The sequence below is a fragment of the Sceloporus undulatus genome, chromosome 3 (genome assembly GCF_019175285.1).
Source record: "Sceloporus undulatus isolate JIND9_A2432 ecotype Alabama chromosome 3, SceUnd_v1.1, whole genome shotgun sequence".
Taxonomy (NCBI): Eukaryota; Metazoa; Chordata; class Lepidosauria; order Squamata; family Phrynosomatidae; genus Sceloporus; species Sceloporus undulatus.
Window position 1 is genome coordinate 156724323 of NC_056524.1, and position 16025 is coordinate 156740347.

At 42.3% G+C, this 16025-nt stretch overlaps 1 protein-coding gene and 1 long non-coding RNA gene across 2 annotated transcripts in view; one reads left to right on the top strand and one right to left on the bottom strand.

Annotated features, from left to right (window-relative positions):
• The window catches only part of MAT1A (methionine adenosyltransferase 1A), a 27428-nt gene extending 26192 nt beyond the window's left edge, over window positions 1-1236 (bottom strand). The window contains exon 1 of the mRNA XM_042458197.1: window positions 943-1236. Within this exon, the coding sequence (XP_042314131.1) occupies window positions 943-1039 (97 nt within the window). The 5' untranslated portion in view covers window positions 1040-1236. The remainder of the gene's footprint in view (window positions 1-942) is intronic.
• Window positions 1237-1259: 23 nt separating this feature from the next.
• Window positions 1260-13639, top strand: LOC121925719. The gene is made up of 3 exons (XR_006102938.1): window positions 1260-2391; window positions 11731-11949; window positions 13412-13639. It is a non-coding gene; the product is annotated as an uncharacterized LOC121925719 (long non-coding RNA).
• Window positions 13640-16025: the final 2386 nt, after the last annotated feature.

Consider the following 16025-nt stretch of genomic DNA (forward strand, 5'->3'; position numbering starts at 1 on the left):
GCCAGCACCATCTGCCTGCATCTATTGGGAAAGCACAAAGAAAGAAAGAAATAGCCAGCACCATCTCCCTGCATCTCCTACAAAGGCTCTGATAATAATAATTAATAATAATAATAACAATAGTAATAATACGTCAGCACCATCTCCCTGCATTTCCTGGGAAGGCTCTAATAATAATCATGAAGAGGAGGAGGAGGAGGAGGAAGCTGCCACCAGCACCATCTTCTTGCATCTCTTGTAAAGACTCTCATAATAATAATAAGAAGAAGCCAGCACCATCTCCCTTCATCACCTGGGAAGACTCTAATAATAGTAGTAGTAGTAGCAGCAGCAGCACCACAGTTATCACTATCTCTTTACACCTCCTGGGAAGGCTCTAATAATAATAATAATAACAACAACAGCAGCAGCAGCAGCAGCAGCAGCAAAGCCAGCAGCATTTTCCTACACCTCCTGGGAAGGCTCTAATAATAATAATAATAACAACAACAACAACAACAGCACAGCCAGCTGCATTTCCCTACACCTCCTGGGAAGGCAATAATAATAATAATAATAATAATAATAATAATAATAATAGCAGCAGCAGTACAGCCAGCAGCATCTCCCTACACCTCCTGAGAAGGCTCTAATAATAATAATAATAATAATAATAACAACAACAGCACAGCCAGCTGCATTTCCCTACACCTCCTGGGAAGGCAATAATAATAATAATAACAACAACAACAGCACAGCCAGCAGCATTTCCCTACACCTCTTGGGAAGGCTCTAATATTAATATTAATATTAATATTAATACAGTACTGTAGTCAGCAGCCCTAGCTCCCTGTCTCTCCTGGAAAGGCTCTAATGATGAGGATGATGAGGATGATGATGATGTAGTAGTAGCCTCCCCCCCTCTCCTCCTTGTCCCTCCTGGGAAGGCAGCCCTTTCCTTACCTGGGTGCCCTTCGCCCACCGACTCGGAGGTGAACATGAAGGCCCCGGCGTCCTCGTTGAGCGTGTAGTCCTCCAGGCTGCCCAGGATCCCGTTCATGGCTTGGGGCTTTGGGGCTGGATGAGAGTCCAAACAGCAGACAGAGCAAAGGATTGTCTTCTTCCCTAAAGCAGCAGCAGCAGCAGCTCCTCCTTGAGCTTGACTGAAAGGCACACAGGCTGGGCTCCTTCCTTTGGGAACCTGAGGGTGCTCCAGGTGAGACCTGGGCTGCCTGGCTGTTGGCTGGAGCTGTCACTCTGCTGGGGCCCATATATAGAGAGAGGGGGAGTGGGGAAAGTGAAAGTGCCTTCGTCATCAGGGGGAGGGCCTTGGGAGAACCCATTTCCGGGCAGGGATTTTGGAGAGGGGGGGTTCCCTCCTGTCTGAGTGGACCCCCTTTTCCACCTTTCACTGGGCAGCAGCTCCCAAAGCTGGCAGCCTGACATCATCATCATCATTTCTTTATATTCCACCTTTTCCCTGAGAAGCAGCTCCCAAAGCTGGCAGCCAGGCATCATCATCATCATCATCTACTTATATTCCACCTTTTCCTGGGGAGCAGCTCCCAAAGCTGGCAGCCTGGCATCATCATCATCACCATTTCTTTATATTCCACCTTTTTCCTAGGAAGCAGCTCCCAAAGCTGGCAGCCTGGCTTCATCATCATCATCATCATCATCATCATCAACTACTTATATTCCACCTTTTCCTGGGGAGCAGCTCTCAAAGCTGGCAGCCTGGCATCACCATCATCATCATTTCTTTATATTCCACCTTTTCCCTGGGAAGCAGCTCCCAAAGCTGGCAGCCTGGCATCATCATCATCATCATCATTTACTTATATTCCGCCTTTTCCCGTGAGAATCCAGGCAGACAAAAATAAAAATAAATGTTAAAAAACCCTTTTATTTATATCCCGCTTTTCACGAAAACAATCCAAGCGGCGTACGGCATATTAAAAACATATAATAATATATATACATAATATTTCTCCCTCCCCTCTTTAAAAAAAGAATTAAATTGGTTAAGATTAAAAAATTACAGCCAATTTACAATCAAATACAATAGAATATCAAATTCACATTTTTGAATAATCCCCCGTCCTCCCAACCCTCCTCCCCATCATAAAGATAACAGCTAAAAAAAAACCAGTAAAACAATAACAGTAAAAGAAAATCAAAGTTAAAGATTAACTAAAATTAAAGGTAGACTGGAGGCGAGAAAAGCAGCTTCTTCTTGGTGCGGACAGGGATCGGGACAGGGATCGTCAATCTCAATATCGATACCAATAAGGAGAAGGCTAATCTGGAAAGGCCTGCCAGAAGAGATCCGTCTTAACAGACATTTTAAAGGTTTCTAGGGTGGTAATGTGACGGATCTTCTCCACTCTTGGGTGGATTTGGGGTGTTGAGGTATGTGGCTACCTGGCCAATAGGTTTTCTTCTTGTTCTTGGGTGCCTTCCAGTCTTTTCCAACTCCTGGTCATCTTATCCTGGCTATTTTTTTCCCCCCTTGGCAACACTGGTTCAGAGAGGCTGAAAGAGTGTGACATGAACCCCAAAGGGGTTTCGGACCCTGGTTCCCAGCGTTGCGGCTATGGCTCTGGGGACCACAACTTGAAGGTACCCAGCAACACACACATGCACACATGCACACAGTTGTGAGCCACCTTTAGATTCCCTTTCTGGGAGAAAAGTGGCATAAAATGTTTCATTGTATTTGGGGGGAGTGGGTATTGGGATACAGGATTGTATATTTTAATGTATAAGCCGCCCCGGTTGTGGTGCACAGAGAGGCGGGATAGAAATAAATATTATTATTATTATTATTATTATTATTAAATAAATAAATAAATAAATAAATAAAATGATGACTACAATAATAATGGGTTATTATTCTGTGCAAAAATGGGATTCAAAGTGGTGGTGGGGGGGACACACAAAAGCGGATTTATTCTCAGAGGAAGTCTAGGTTAACCCAATGTTAACCGGGACAGAAAGTAGAAAAGACACACAAATTCTTGGGCAACGTTGCCTTTCAGGTCCATTCTTTTTACTTCCGAAAAATCCCGAAAGCAAAAAATGAATTGTGTTTTGTCGGCTTTCAAGCCAGTTTAATGTTACGTTGACTCCAACGTGTCTAAAAAACCAATTGTGCTTGCTTAGGGGGTTTTAAATCCTGTTTTAAATCCCATTTCTGCACGGGATGCCTCCTGTGTGAACTCTTATGGGGCTTGGTGCCAGTGTGGCATAATGGTTTGAGTCTCTCTGGAGACCAGGCGTCAGTTCCCAGTTCAGCCAGGAAAGCCACTGGGTCCCTATGGTCGAGTCACACTGTCTCAGCCTCAGAGGAAGGCAATGGCAAACACCCCTCTGAAGGAATCTCACCAAGACAACCCCAGGATAAGGCTGCCTTAGGGTCAGCAGAAGTAAGAAATGACTGATGACACACAACGGACTGTCATAGGCTGAAACACTCCACCAGACTGCCTCTCCCCCTGGATCTGTCTCCTGTCTTTAGCAGAGGAGCCCCTCCAACAAAGAGACCTCTGCTCCTCTTTCCTTTGGGGGAAAGCAAGTAGAAAGGAAAAGGGGATCATCACAAGGACACCCCACAAGTGTGTGCTGTGGTTGCGGCACCAGAAAAGAGAGCTAGAGCTAGCTGGATAGGCCAGTTTGGGTGCTATTTTTTTTTCTTGGAAGTGAAGAGAGAGGTGGGTTGGTCTGAGCTGATGCAATTTCCAGAGAGATTGTGCCAGGTTATGTAACTTGATTCTCCTCCCCCTGGTGTTGCTGTGTGTGTGTGTGTGTGTGTGTGTGTGTATCCCCCCCCATCTCCAGAAACCCAAGCTCTTCTCCCCTATGCCTCCCTTCTCCCTCCCTCCCTCGACATTATTAAGACCCCTCTCTTGACAGAGGTGAAAAAGAAAAGAAAGTTTGGGAAGTTAGGAAGAGAGAAATTTAAAAGGAATGGCTAAAAGACTTAATGATTGCAGGGAGAAGGTTAACCATGGGTATATTTGGGTTGGAGATTGGTTGACTATTAATATTAATATTGCTGTGTAAGCCAGGACAAGGCAATGGCAAACCTTCTCTGAGCAAACCTTGCCAAGAAAACCCGGTCATAGGTGCGCCTTGTTGTTATTGTGAGTCGATTCTGATTTACTGCAACCCTAAGGTGACCTTATCACGGGGCAAGTCTTTTTTCAGAAGGAGGTTTGTCATTGCCATCCTCTGAGGCTGAGAGAGTGTGACTTGCCCAGTGTCACTCAGTGGGTTTCCATGGCTAAGCAGAGATTCAAACCCTGGTCTCCAGAGTCATAGTCCAATGCTCAAACCACTACATTAAAACCAGTTTCACCTTAGAGTCACCATAAGTCATAAATGACTTCAAGGCAACAACAAGAAGAGGAAGTCACTGTTGATGTGTTGTTGTTGTTGTTGTTGTTGTTGTTGTTGGTATGTAGTTGGTATAAGTATGGATACAATAAAAACTTTTTTTAGTAAAAGAACACTGTCCTGACAACAGTGTATTTATTTAAATCATTACCCAACTTTCCACCAGCAAACATGGTGAAAGCACTAGCAGTAATAAAACATAGTTTAAAAACAAATGTGATTGAAAACACAATATAAAAAGAAATATGTTAAAATAGAATTAAAGCAAACAAACAAAAAAAAATCAATAAATACAACATACTTTCTGTCACTGGATAACCTGAAGAACTGTCTGAACTAGGAAACCTATCCACGGGTAGTCGTGTTGGCCAAGCATCCACAAGAATATCCAAAACCCACTAAACAGTGATAGCTTTATGGGACCAACCAAAATGCCCAAAATATATGTTGCAAACTTTCAAAGTTCCATAGGCTTCTTCATTAGGTAAAGGTGTTAAAAATCTTACAGGGGAAAAATTGACAATCTTAGTCACAGGCCTGCAGTTTGTCAATGTTGTTGATGTTGTTCTGGCCTCATTCCCACTTACAAATAAATTAGTTTGCGATCAAAATTGATGGTTCAATTTGACAGCGGAGCATGGTTCACACTGCATTTACCCCAATCACATTTTCTTGTAAAATAACCCACTTCTCATTCACATTGACCAATGATCCTATTCCAAAGGGACCCTCTTTAGCGGACAATCATCTGATCACATCAGAAAAACCGGTTTGCAAACCGATTTAAAACATAGTGGGAATGAGACCTCTGTGTGAAAATGGCATAGAGCAGGGGTTGGCAACCTACGGCCCGTGGGCCGCATGCGGCCTGCCGAGCCGTTGGGACTGGCCCCTGCTTGTTCCTGCCGCCGATTGCCGCCGCCAAAGGCCCCGCAGAGCCTTTGGCCTGTCGCAGAAGTGCGCGGGGCCATTGGCCTCTCACGCAGGTGCGTGGGGAGGAGGAGAAGGAGGGAGGAAGGAAGGAAGAGGAGGAGGAGCAGGAGGAGGAGGAGGAGAAGGAAGAAGGAGCAGGAGGAGGAGGAGGAGGAGGAAGAAGAAGAAGAGGAGCAGGAGGATGAGGAGGATGGTGATGGTGATATTGATACAAGCCAGCTTCAGAGGCATGGCCAATGTAAGTTGCTGTGATTTTTACAAACTCATACGCAGTGAAGAAAAACCACAGTCCCTTGACCAAGTACACACTTCTGAGAAGTACAGTTGAACCCGAGGGCAAATCACTTCTTGTGAGACCACCGTGACATTTTCAATATGCATAGCCATGTGAACCCATGTTCAGTGTGAAACCCAAAGAGTTTGGTTATGCAATAAGCCTCTGAAATATGCAAGAGGCAATGTTAAGTAAAGCCATGTTCAATGCTGAAATGTGCTGTTTGGAATGGGGGGTGGGGGGGGGTTGGCAAGAAAGGGAAGTACATTTCTGCCATCTGTCTAGGAATAATGCCCAAATGTCCTCCATTTTGATCATGCCTAAGAAACATGCATTTATATTAACATTTTTAAAAAATCATCAAATTTTTTCGCATGTCCTCCATTTTAAAAAATGTGTTCTACATTTGATAATGTTGTCCTATATTATTTAATTATTTAATTATTTATCAACCCCCCCCCCCATTGTCTGGGGGACAGCAACCCGGCCCCCGGGCTCAAAAAGGTTGCCTACCCCTGGCATAGAGGGATATCTATGTAGACAGGCCACTCCTCCACCTGGCCATGTGGAACTGGGTAGCATTTTAAAGTCCAAGAATTAACATTTAAATTCCACTAGCAAAAAGGTACTTCCTTTGAGATCCAGAATGCCTCTATCCTTTGTCTGAACCAAGTAATCCAAATCTGACAACTCAAAAGTGAGTGGCTATTGGATCAATAAGACCTATGTTTGTGTGCCTTCAAATCTTTTCCAACTTATGGCGACCCTAAGGCAAACCTATCATAGAGTTTCTGGGCAAGATTTATTAAGAAGAGGTTTGTCATTAACTTCCCCTGAGGCTGAGAGCATGTGACTTGCTCAAGTCAATGATGCTAACCTCTGGGAAAATGTGAACAAGTCTGGAGCCTATTAGAGCATAAAAAGTCAGATAATAATTACACTTTTAATGTAATTATAATAGTATGGTAAGTGCATCTTGAAATGGGTTGTAGAACAATTGTCAATAGTCACGTAACATGTTGCTTTTTAAAAAGAAATTATTCAATGTTTTCCCTGTGGAAGACTCATCCTATTACAGGTATTCCTCAGTTTTAAAAGTCCATGTGTTCCTGGACATTATGTCTTCAACAGAAATTGGTAGAAATAGCATGAAAAGAATAGGGATAGGTTTCAGTGCCACACAAAAAGGAGAACAGTTCAACAGGTTTCAGCAAAGTTTTTTTTTATATTGTAAACAGATTGTAACAATATACACAAAACCAACAACATGCACATGTGAAATGAAACAACCAGGTCAGGTTAACTTTGCATGAGTAAACAAATCTTTAAGAGACCATTCTTGCAAACAAGCTTGTAAAATGTGGGCTAGACAAGGTAACCGTTACATAGATTTGTAATTTGTTGACCTGCTGAACCCAAAGGGTGCTCAGCAATGGCTCCTTTTCATCCTGGAGAGAAGTGACCAGTGGGGTCCCACAGGGTTGTGTCCTAGGCCCAGTGCTATTCAACATCTTTATCAGTGACATGGATGACAGAATTGGGGGCATACTGATCAAATTTGCAGATGACACCAAATTAGGAGGAATAACTAATACTCCAGAGGGCAAGATCAAAATTCAAAATGACCTGAATAGACTACAAAGCTGGGCCAAAGCTAACAAAATGAACTTCAACAGGGATAAATGTAAGGTATTGCACTTAGAGTGGAAAAATAAAATGCACAGATATAGCATGGGGGACACCTGGCTGAACAAGACTACATGTGAAAGGGATCTGGGAGTCCAAGTAGACCACAAATGGAACATGAGTCAACAGTGCAATGCAGCAGCTAAAAAGGCCAATGTGATTTTAGGCTGCATCAATAAAGTATACTATGTAGATCAAGGGAAGTAATAGTGCCACTGTATTCTGCTTTGGTCAGGCCCCACCTGGAATACTGTGTCCAGTTCTGGGCACCACAGTTTAAAAAGGATGTTGAGAAACTGGAGCATGTCCAAAGGAGGGCAACTAAAATGGTGAAGGGTCTGGAAACCATGTCCTAGGAGGAACGACTTAGGGAGCTGGGGATGTTTAGCCTGGAGAAGAGAAGGTTAAGAGGTGATATGATAGCCCTGTTTAAATATTTGAAGGGATGTCATATTGAGGAGGGAGCAAGCTTGTTTTCTGCTGCTCCAGAGAACAGGACCTGCAACAAGGGTCTTTAACAGGAAAAGAGATTCCACCTTAACATTAGGAAGAACCTCCTGACAGTAAGGGCTGTTCGACAGTGGAACAAACTCCATCGGAGTGTAGTGGAGTCTCCCTCCTTGGAAGTCTTTAAACAGAGGCTGGATGGCCATCTGTTGGGGATGCTTTGATTGAGAGTTCCGGCATGACAGGGGGTTGGACTGGATGGCCCTTGTGACCTCTTCCAACTCTATGATTCTATGATTGAAAAGCTTCTTCCAAAATGCAGTAAGAGGTGACTTTTCCTTACTCCAGCCTCCACTCTTCTTATGATTTCCAGTTTGGTGGCCAAAGTTATAGATGCATGTTTTGGTAACATGTTGGGAGAGCTGGTTAGGCAGGCTTATCTGGTTCTTTTTCTTTCACTGGATGGATTCTGGAGGAAGCTGCTGCTTACCATGCCTCTTGTAAAGCACACACAGCTACTGTAGGATTAGCTAGAGTTGAATCTGCTCTTTCCAAGCTCAAGCTTTATTACATTGTTTATTGCAGACACACTGCTGCATCCCAAAACTAAAAATTTGTGTTTGTCCAGCCCTCCTTCACTATCCCCCATACTGATGTTGCTAACAACATATCATCTGAACAGAGGATGAGGATTGAACAGAAAGCTGGATGGGCGGGGGTAAAATGTAAAACCCACCTTGAATCCCATTGTGGGAGAAAGGCAGGATATAAATCCTTGAAATAAATAAACAAACAAACAAACAAACAAACTTTGTAAAAAGGAACTTCTTTGTGAAAGGCTTGACTAACTGAGGCATGACTGTATACTAACAGATAATTCATTCTCCAGACGTGCACCCAGTATAGCCAAAACGGCACAATGCACACAAATGTCAAGAAGCTTGGAACAAGGTTTGCAGCAGTGTAAACACACACACACAGAGAGAGGGAGCGGGAGAGATGTTTAGGGAGAAAAATTTATAGGAGGTAACTAAAATTGCTCAATGGGGACAGAGCATGCTCAGTGGGCAGGTGGATGGAATGGAGCAGTCCACATGGAAATATTTTGTTGCAGGTGAGGTCCCACTTGTTCAGTCGGTTTTCAAATATGAAAGACAACATACTAGCTGACTTATAGACTTAGTGAAGGCAGCAGGTCAGGTTTAGTGGGATTTTTACAAGTTCTCAGTGATTGAACCACAGGACCAATACCTGAGGCCTAAAGCCCAACTTACATATGATGGGAACTTCTTCAGCAATGAAAGAAGTGCTCTTTTGAAGCACAAAGGGGTGTGCAGGGAGGAGTGCTCCAATCTCTCCTTGGATGCTTCTTCCAGTTGGGCTCAGTTCTTGGCGTGCGCTATATTTATGAGAAAAGTGCCTGGAAAGTGGGACTGCAAGAGTCAGAAATGGGGGAGAGCGAAGCCCATGCATTTGATGCCTTCATTTGCAATTCCACTGCATTTTAGATATGAGTCTTCCATCCACTCCCATGGATCTGAGGTAGCAGATGGAAGTCTACAAAAGTCCATGCTATCAGTTTCATTCTTTTTTTCAGTTAGGTTGCATCCATGCTGCAGAAATCATCCAGTCTGACCCCATTTTAACTGCCCAGCTCAAAGCTAAGGAATTCTAGAAATTGCAGTTTGTTTCCCTAATGCATCTATTTGTCTCCCTAATGCATGTATCCTAAATTTGGACCTAAGACATAAAGCACCTGAATACTGCTGGAACAGCAGCAACAACCAAAATAAACTTGGGATTTCCACAGGAGTTTCTCTAAAAGTCTCCAACTATAATGAATTTGAGGATATTTTATAGGTTGCTGACTGGATATAAGAAATGGGGTAACTCCAGCTACATGATCTGGACCAATAGCATCTGTAATATATACAGAACAAATCACTTTTTTTCAAATAGGTTTTGGAAAATGCAAACATGGCATTTGAAAATCACAATCCGATTTAAACAGTGGTGGGAATGAGGCCCTGGACTCCACCTCTGCCTTCCTCACTGCAGGAACAACAGATCTGTATGACACACAGTTTTTACTTGACTGCTTAAACTGGCCTGCTGCCTTCAAGTGTGATGATACACATCATGCCACTGGCCGTACTGAAATCAGATTCAGCTGCTAGTCCAGCCAACTTCTGTTCACTGAGTAATGAAGACACATCTGTTTATTCATTCCCTCGGGCAGCAAAATATATGGGGCAGGTTACTCTTTGCAACTGCCACCTACTACACCAAGTTATTCAACATTTTTAAAACATTAGTACTGCATTATTATTATCCAGTCTGCAGCCAGAGCTTGGAAACCTTTTTAAGTTGCTGCCCTTAGGGATTTTGTGAACTATAGCCCAAAACAAGTACATTTTCCAAACTGTGGAGATGATCACAATGTGTCACACGGGCTATACAGATGGACGATGGGATTTTGTTCTGGATCAGTGCCACAAAAACCACATGCAGCAGCACCGATATGCTCCTTCTAGGGAGCAAAAAAAAAGCTGCTCCAAGCAGCTTCCTGGAAGGGGCGTCATAACGCCCCTCCCATGCAGCACTGTTTGGGCACTGCACACAACATGCATCATTATGGCATGTGCTGTGTGGATGGACGTGTGCCAAGATGGTGCCTGGGCTGCGTGGTGAGGGCTCAGAGTGTGCAGATGCTCAACCCTCACTGTGCATACATCCCCATAATGACCAAATATCTCTCCCAAATGAAGATGGAGCTGATAAACTAACTGTGCCTAGCACAGTGATTCCCAAACTTTTTATCCTCCAGATATTTTGGTCTTCAACTCCCAGAAGCCCATACAACTTGGCCAATAGTCAGGAATTCTGGGAGCTGAAGTTCAAAATATCTGGAAGATCAAAGTTTAGTAAAAGATAGTCTTCCATGTAATATCATATATTTGTCTTTCATGGGATTCTCTCTCCTTATACACACCTAGAAGTGTATAGGAATTAACGCCTGTCTGCTATTAGAATAAAGTACAACTCAGCCCTTAGGCCTCCATTCAAAGTTAAATATGAATACAGTCAAGATTAATTAAATATAATTGCCATCCTGCTTTTTCAGGTTCCCCAAGTTTATTCTCTCTCTTTTTGATGATTAAAGCAGATTCGAAGTGTTCTGTACCTTGTATGAGTTCTTGTTTAATTGCATGTGAATTCAATCTAGGATGATGATAATGATGGTGATGGTGATGAGTATAAGAAAAATGCTATCTTTCTTCTAAAAGAGACTTGACTGGCTAGGTGAATATTTGCAGATAAAACCTGGACTGCTATGGAATGTAGTCAGACTGAACTTGTGTAAAGGAATCTTTGAGTAAAAAATACAAGATATGGATGTGTCGCTGAGATCAAGGGGAAATATTAATGAAAGAGGAGGATGGAATGTGTTGTCAATGGACTCATCCACAGCTGGGTGCTGCGCATGTGCCTCAGCATACCGCTTAAAAGAGATTTTATTTGTCTAGCAAGGATGCTTTTCTTTGTCCATCCTGATTTTCAGTGTATTTTCAAGGCAATTATTTTCTGTTTGCATGGATCCTTCCTTTTTTATTTTATTTTATTTTTCTGGCAAGGATGCTTCTCTTTGTCCATCCTGATTTTCAATGTATTTTCAAGGCAATTATTTTCTGTTTGCATGGATCCCTCCCTTTATCATACTACTTGCTGAAAATGGTGATAATCCATGCCTATCAAGAGAGGAAATGGTCTTTTTCTTGATTCTTTTTTATGTTAGCACCTGAAAGAGGAGTAGGAGACAGGCATGGCCAAAACATATTTTGCTCACATCAGGATTGGTGGATACTGTTAAAACTGTCATTTGGCAGTTACAGTGTGGCAAGCAAAAGAAACAGAAGATTACCATTCAAATTAGATGTAATATCATTTGTTACATGGTTTGTAATATCATTTGTTACATAGATGTAATATCATTTGTTACATTTCCTTAACAGATGGCTGGAATATGGGGGCTGCTGTGCTTGGTGAAGGAAGCTTTTTCCCCTACTTGAGTTCTGATGGTTTTGCTTTCTGCACTGGTGAAAGGATGCTCCCACTGGCATCAGTCAGATATATCCGGGAAGACAATAAATCAAGTAGGAGTTGCAACTCAACAGGTCTCCTGTCCAAGAGCACCAAACCTCCAGAGGTGGAAACAGGCCCTATATCAGCAGGTAACATTTTTAAGCTACTGCCACACTGCTGAATTAATGCATTTTGACACTGCTTTAACTGTCATGGTTCCATCCTATGGAATCCTGGGATTTGTAGTTCATTGTGGCACCAGGGCAATCTGACAGAATTGGCTAAATATCCCACAAAACTACAGATCCCAGAATTCCATACCACTGAGCCATGGCAACTGAAAGAGTGTTTAACCGCATTAATTTTGCAATGCAGATGCATCTTCAGATAGATAGAAAAGTGTTGACTTGTGCAGTCCTTTCAAATTACACAGTCATACATTGATCAGTAACAGCACACGATAAAGTTTCTGTGTGGGCTTTGAACTGCTAACCACCATCTTGTCTATTACACTGAGGGATATTGATAAGTGACCACCAGGAAAGAGAGAACAAAATGAACAGCTTTTCCAGATTTCTAAAATCTGGAAATCTTGCCATTTTTGAAAAGGCTGTGGAATAAATAGGAACAACTGTGGCAGAGGTAAAGAGAGGTGGATTTTGATGAGATGGCATAATGATAGTACTTTGTCCTATTCTGAATGGGACCTGAAAAACAGGACAAGTTCACATGGCTAGGAAATGTCACAATATAACCCATGTTAATAAAAAACAGAAATAAATGGACTAGGGGTCAGGGCTGGTTCAAGACATTTCACCACTTCAGAAAAAGCAGTAAATGCCCCATCCCCTGTACTTAGTTCCTAAGTACAGTCAGAAAATCCTAGATTCCCCCTCCACCCCATACATTTTACTTTCTGACAGTAACAATACAATAGCAAACTCAGTACCTAACCACTTGCTGCCCCTTCATGACACCCATTGACTGAAAGGGGGAAAAACTATTTGTTATAAATGTTTTGGAACATTTCTGTTGACGCAGTTCCTTTTTGTGACATTTCATTAATATTTCTGACTCAGGTCATGGCCAAAATCCAACTGCTGGTTCCAATTAGAGGAAACTGTGGCTGCATCCACACTAAAGAAATAATCCAGCTTGACACTGCTTTAACTGCTCAATGCTATGGGATTCTAGAAATTGTAGTTTATTGTGACTCCAAAGTGGAGTGGAGTGGTGCCAAACTGGATTGTGTCTGCAGTGTGGATGCAGCCCCAGTGAATTATTTGGTGATGAATGGGAAACTAACACATATATAAATCCTATTGAATCAGCGAGTCTACACATTTGGGAACTAGCACTTACATTTAGACAATATGTCTTCTAAAGAACTAAAGATGATATGGTAAACACCCTTTTGAATATCTTTTTCAAATAAATCCCGGTGCTTATTGGAAAATCTGTATTGTATCTGTGAATGCAACCCATTTTTCTGTAGCTGATGAAACTAAGTGAGGAGTCAAGATGTTTGGGGTCCATCTGATGGCCTTCTCAAAATCATCTTTGGGGTATATGGCTCAGTTGGGTGTGAGCAAAAGAGTGCATTTCTTCTAGGTCCAAGCTTCTGTGATTATCTTCTGAAGATGGGGAAGAGTTCTATCTGCCTTCACTTCTGAACAGACTGTGGAGAAAATCCCTTTGACACACCATTCTACCCATATCGCCTGAAAGGCAGGGGAAGGAGAGAACAAGGGAGGTTGTACCAACAGCTCTGGATGTTATCAGACAAGGGAAATTGGAAGTATAATCCAATGGCAATCTGAGTGCAATCATGGGGTTTAACGTAATTACGTGATAGACTACCACACGCAATTTCGGACAATGGGAAGTCAGTCCGAACGCAATCATGGGGTTTCACGTTATTGCATGAGAGGTGATCACATGCAATTTTGGGCAATGGCAAGCTACTTTCGGGCAATGAGAAGTCAGTTTGAATGCAATTCGAATTCACGTAAATTCACTGAACTAGCGAATTCACATGAATGTGTTCTGGCCCCACTTTCTTTTCACTGAAAATTAAAAGAAATTCCTCCCATGTGATAAACTCCTCTGTGAACTTACATAGGAATCTGAAATGTGAGCGATGGACAAGGAGACCCTTCTTTCCTCCCTTTCTGCCCTGCCTTTTGCTTCCTATGAAGATTTCTGGCCTGACACACTGTTTCCTTGAGAAGGGAATGCACTCAATTTTCAGCAAGTTTCACAGAGTTATCTGTACGAGTAGATGCCTACATTGGTTGAAGACATTTCAAATCAGGCAAGGGCAACTTGTGGCCTTCCAAATACTGTTGGACTACAGCTCTCACCAGTCTTCACTGTTGGATGTGCTGGTTTGAGCTGGTAGGAGTTGCAGTCCAGAACTACCTGGAAAGCCACATGTTGTCCACTGTTCTAAATGTCATCATGGCTGCATCTGCACTGAAGAAATAATCTAGTGCAACACCACTTTAACTGCATGGTTCAATGTTAGAAAATTCTGGGAACTGTAGTTTTATTAGGCATCTGAGCTCTCTGACAGAGAAGGTCAAATATCTCATGAAACTACAGTTCCCAGAATTCCATGGCATTGAGCCATGGCAGTTAAAGTATGGTCAAACTGGATTATTTCTGCAGTATGGATGCAACCCATGAGAGTATTACCATCCTTTCTTCTCTTTCCCTTAACCTGCATATTTGCTATAATTAATGAATGCCGTGCAAAAGGAAGTTAATGTCATACAAAGTCACCAGTAAAAGTTTCCTTGCAAGTTTACAAAGTTATCAGCTAAATAAATATATCCACCCACACTCCTCTTCTTTCCCTGCTTTTCTCACTGATCCACCTACAAATGGCAAGAACAACATAGTTTTGAGATAATAATGAACCAAAGAGGTGTGTTGCCATGCAGCCAATAACCTACGTAAGTTATTCTGCTTGGGAGGTGGGTGAAAATGGAAGGGCATGGTTGGATAGCTTCCTGCCACACACCCAGAAACTCTGATGGGGCAGAGCCTCAGGAATCTTGAATTGCTTGGCACCAAAATATAATTTAGTCCTCTCATTTATACCATGTCTGCTTTCACTACATGTCTCATCTCGTCTTCACTCTTCCTTTTTTCAGCCATACAGATCATCTCTTGCATTTAATCAAATATGCATTGCTTATTGAGCACTAAGGGGTGTCTTTTCTCACAAAAGAGTAAGTTTAAAGCAATACGTAAGCTTAAATTCCCATGGATTCTAGCTAACTTTATCAGTGGTGGTAAAGTAAAGGTAAAGGTAGTCCCTTGACATGAATCTCCATTACTTAGCCAAAGAGTCAGTGTTGTCCAAGGACTGCTCTGGTGGTCATGTGGCCAGCATGGCTGCACCAAAGGTTATTACAGTCCACTTCCCACCAAAGTAGTACCTATTTATCTACTTGCATTTGCATGCTTTCGAACTGCTAGGATGGCAGAAGCTGAGGCTAGTGACGGGAGCTCACCCCATCATGTAGTACTTGGACCTCAAACTGCCAACCTTCTGATCTTCCGATCATCAGAATTGACATCTTAACCACTAGACCACTGCATTCCCCATCAGTGGTTAGCTTTAATTAAAGCTTTTGTTCATCAGTATCTGAAAGGCTGGAGAGTCACTAATTTATGGCTTAAACAGTGTGGGTGTTTATAATAACAGCCTCTCACATAGTTGTAGTTCACTAACAAACCAGATATGTATGAAATGAGGCATAGGTGTTCATGCACACAACTTTGATACAGAGTCTTTACAATGAGATGAAATGTATGGAGTTAAAGGTCTGTCTGAACAAACCGCAGTTGGATAGTCTATCTACCATGAAAATGGGATGCAAAATTATATAGGGGCACCATGTGTATAAACAGTTTCGGACTCAAGATTCTACAGGAGAAGGATACACAAATCTCAGGCTTATGTCTTTACCCAGTTACAGATAAAACCGATAGAGTATGAAACAGCCCGTTATATACAGTTTGTTAAATGCTTAGTGAGGAACTCATAATTGCTATTTTGTTAAATTGTCATCATGGATTAGTTGTCATGTGATGAGTGCCTATCTTTAGAAATCAGTTTTCAAGTTCATACCAGCTGGTTTCCATGGCTGAGTGGGTACTCAAACCCCAATATGCAGAGTCCTACACTCAACCCACTACACCATGCTGTCTCTCA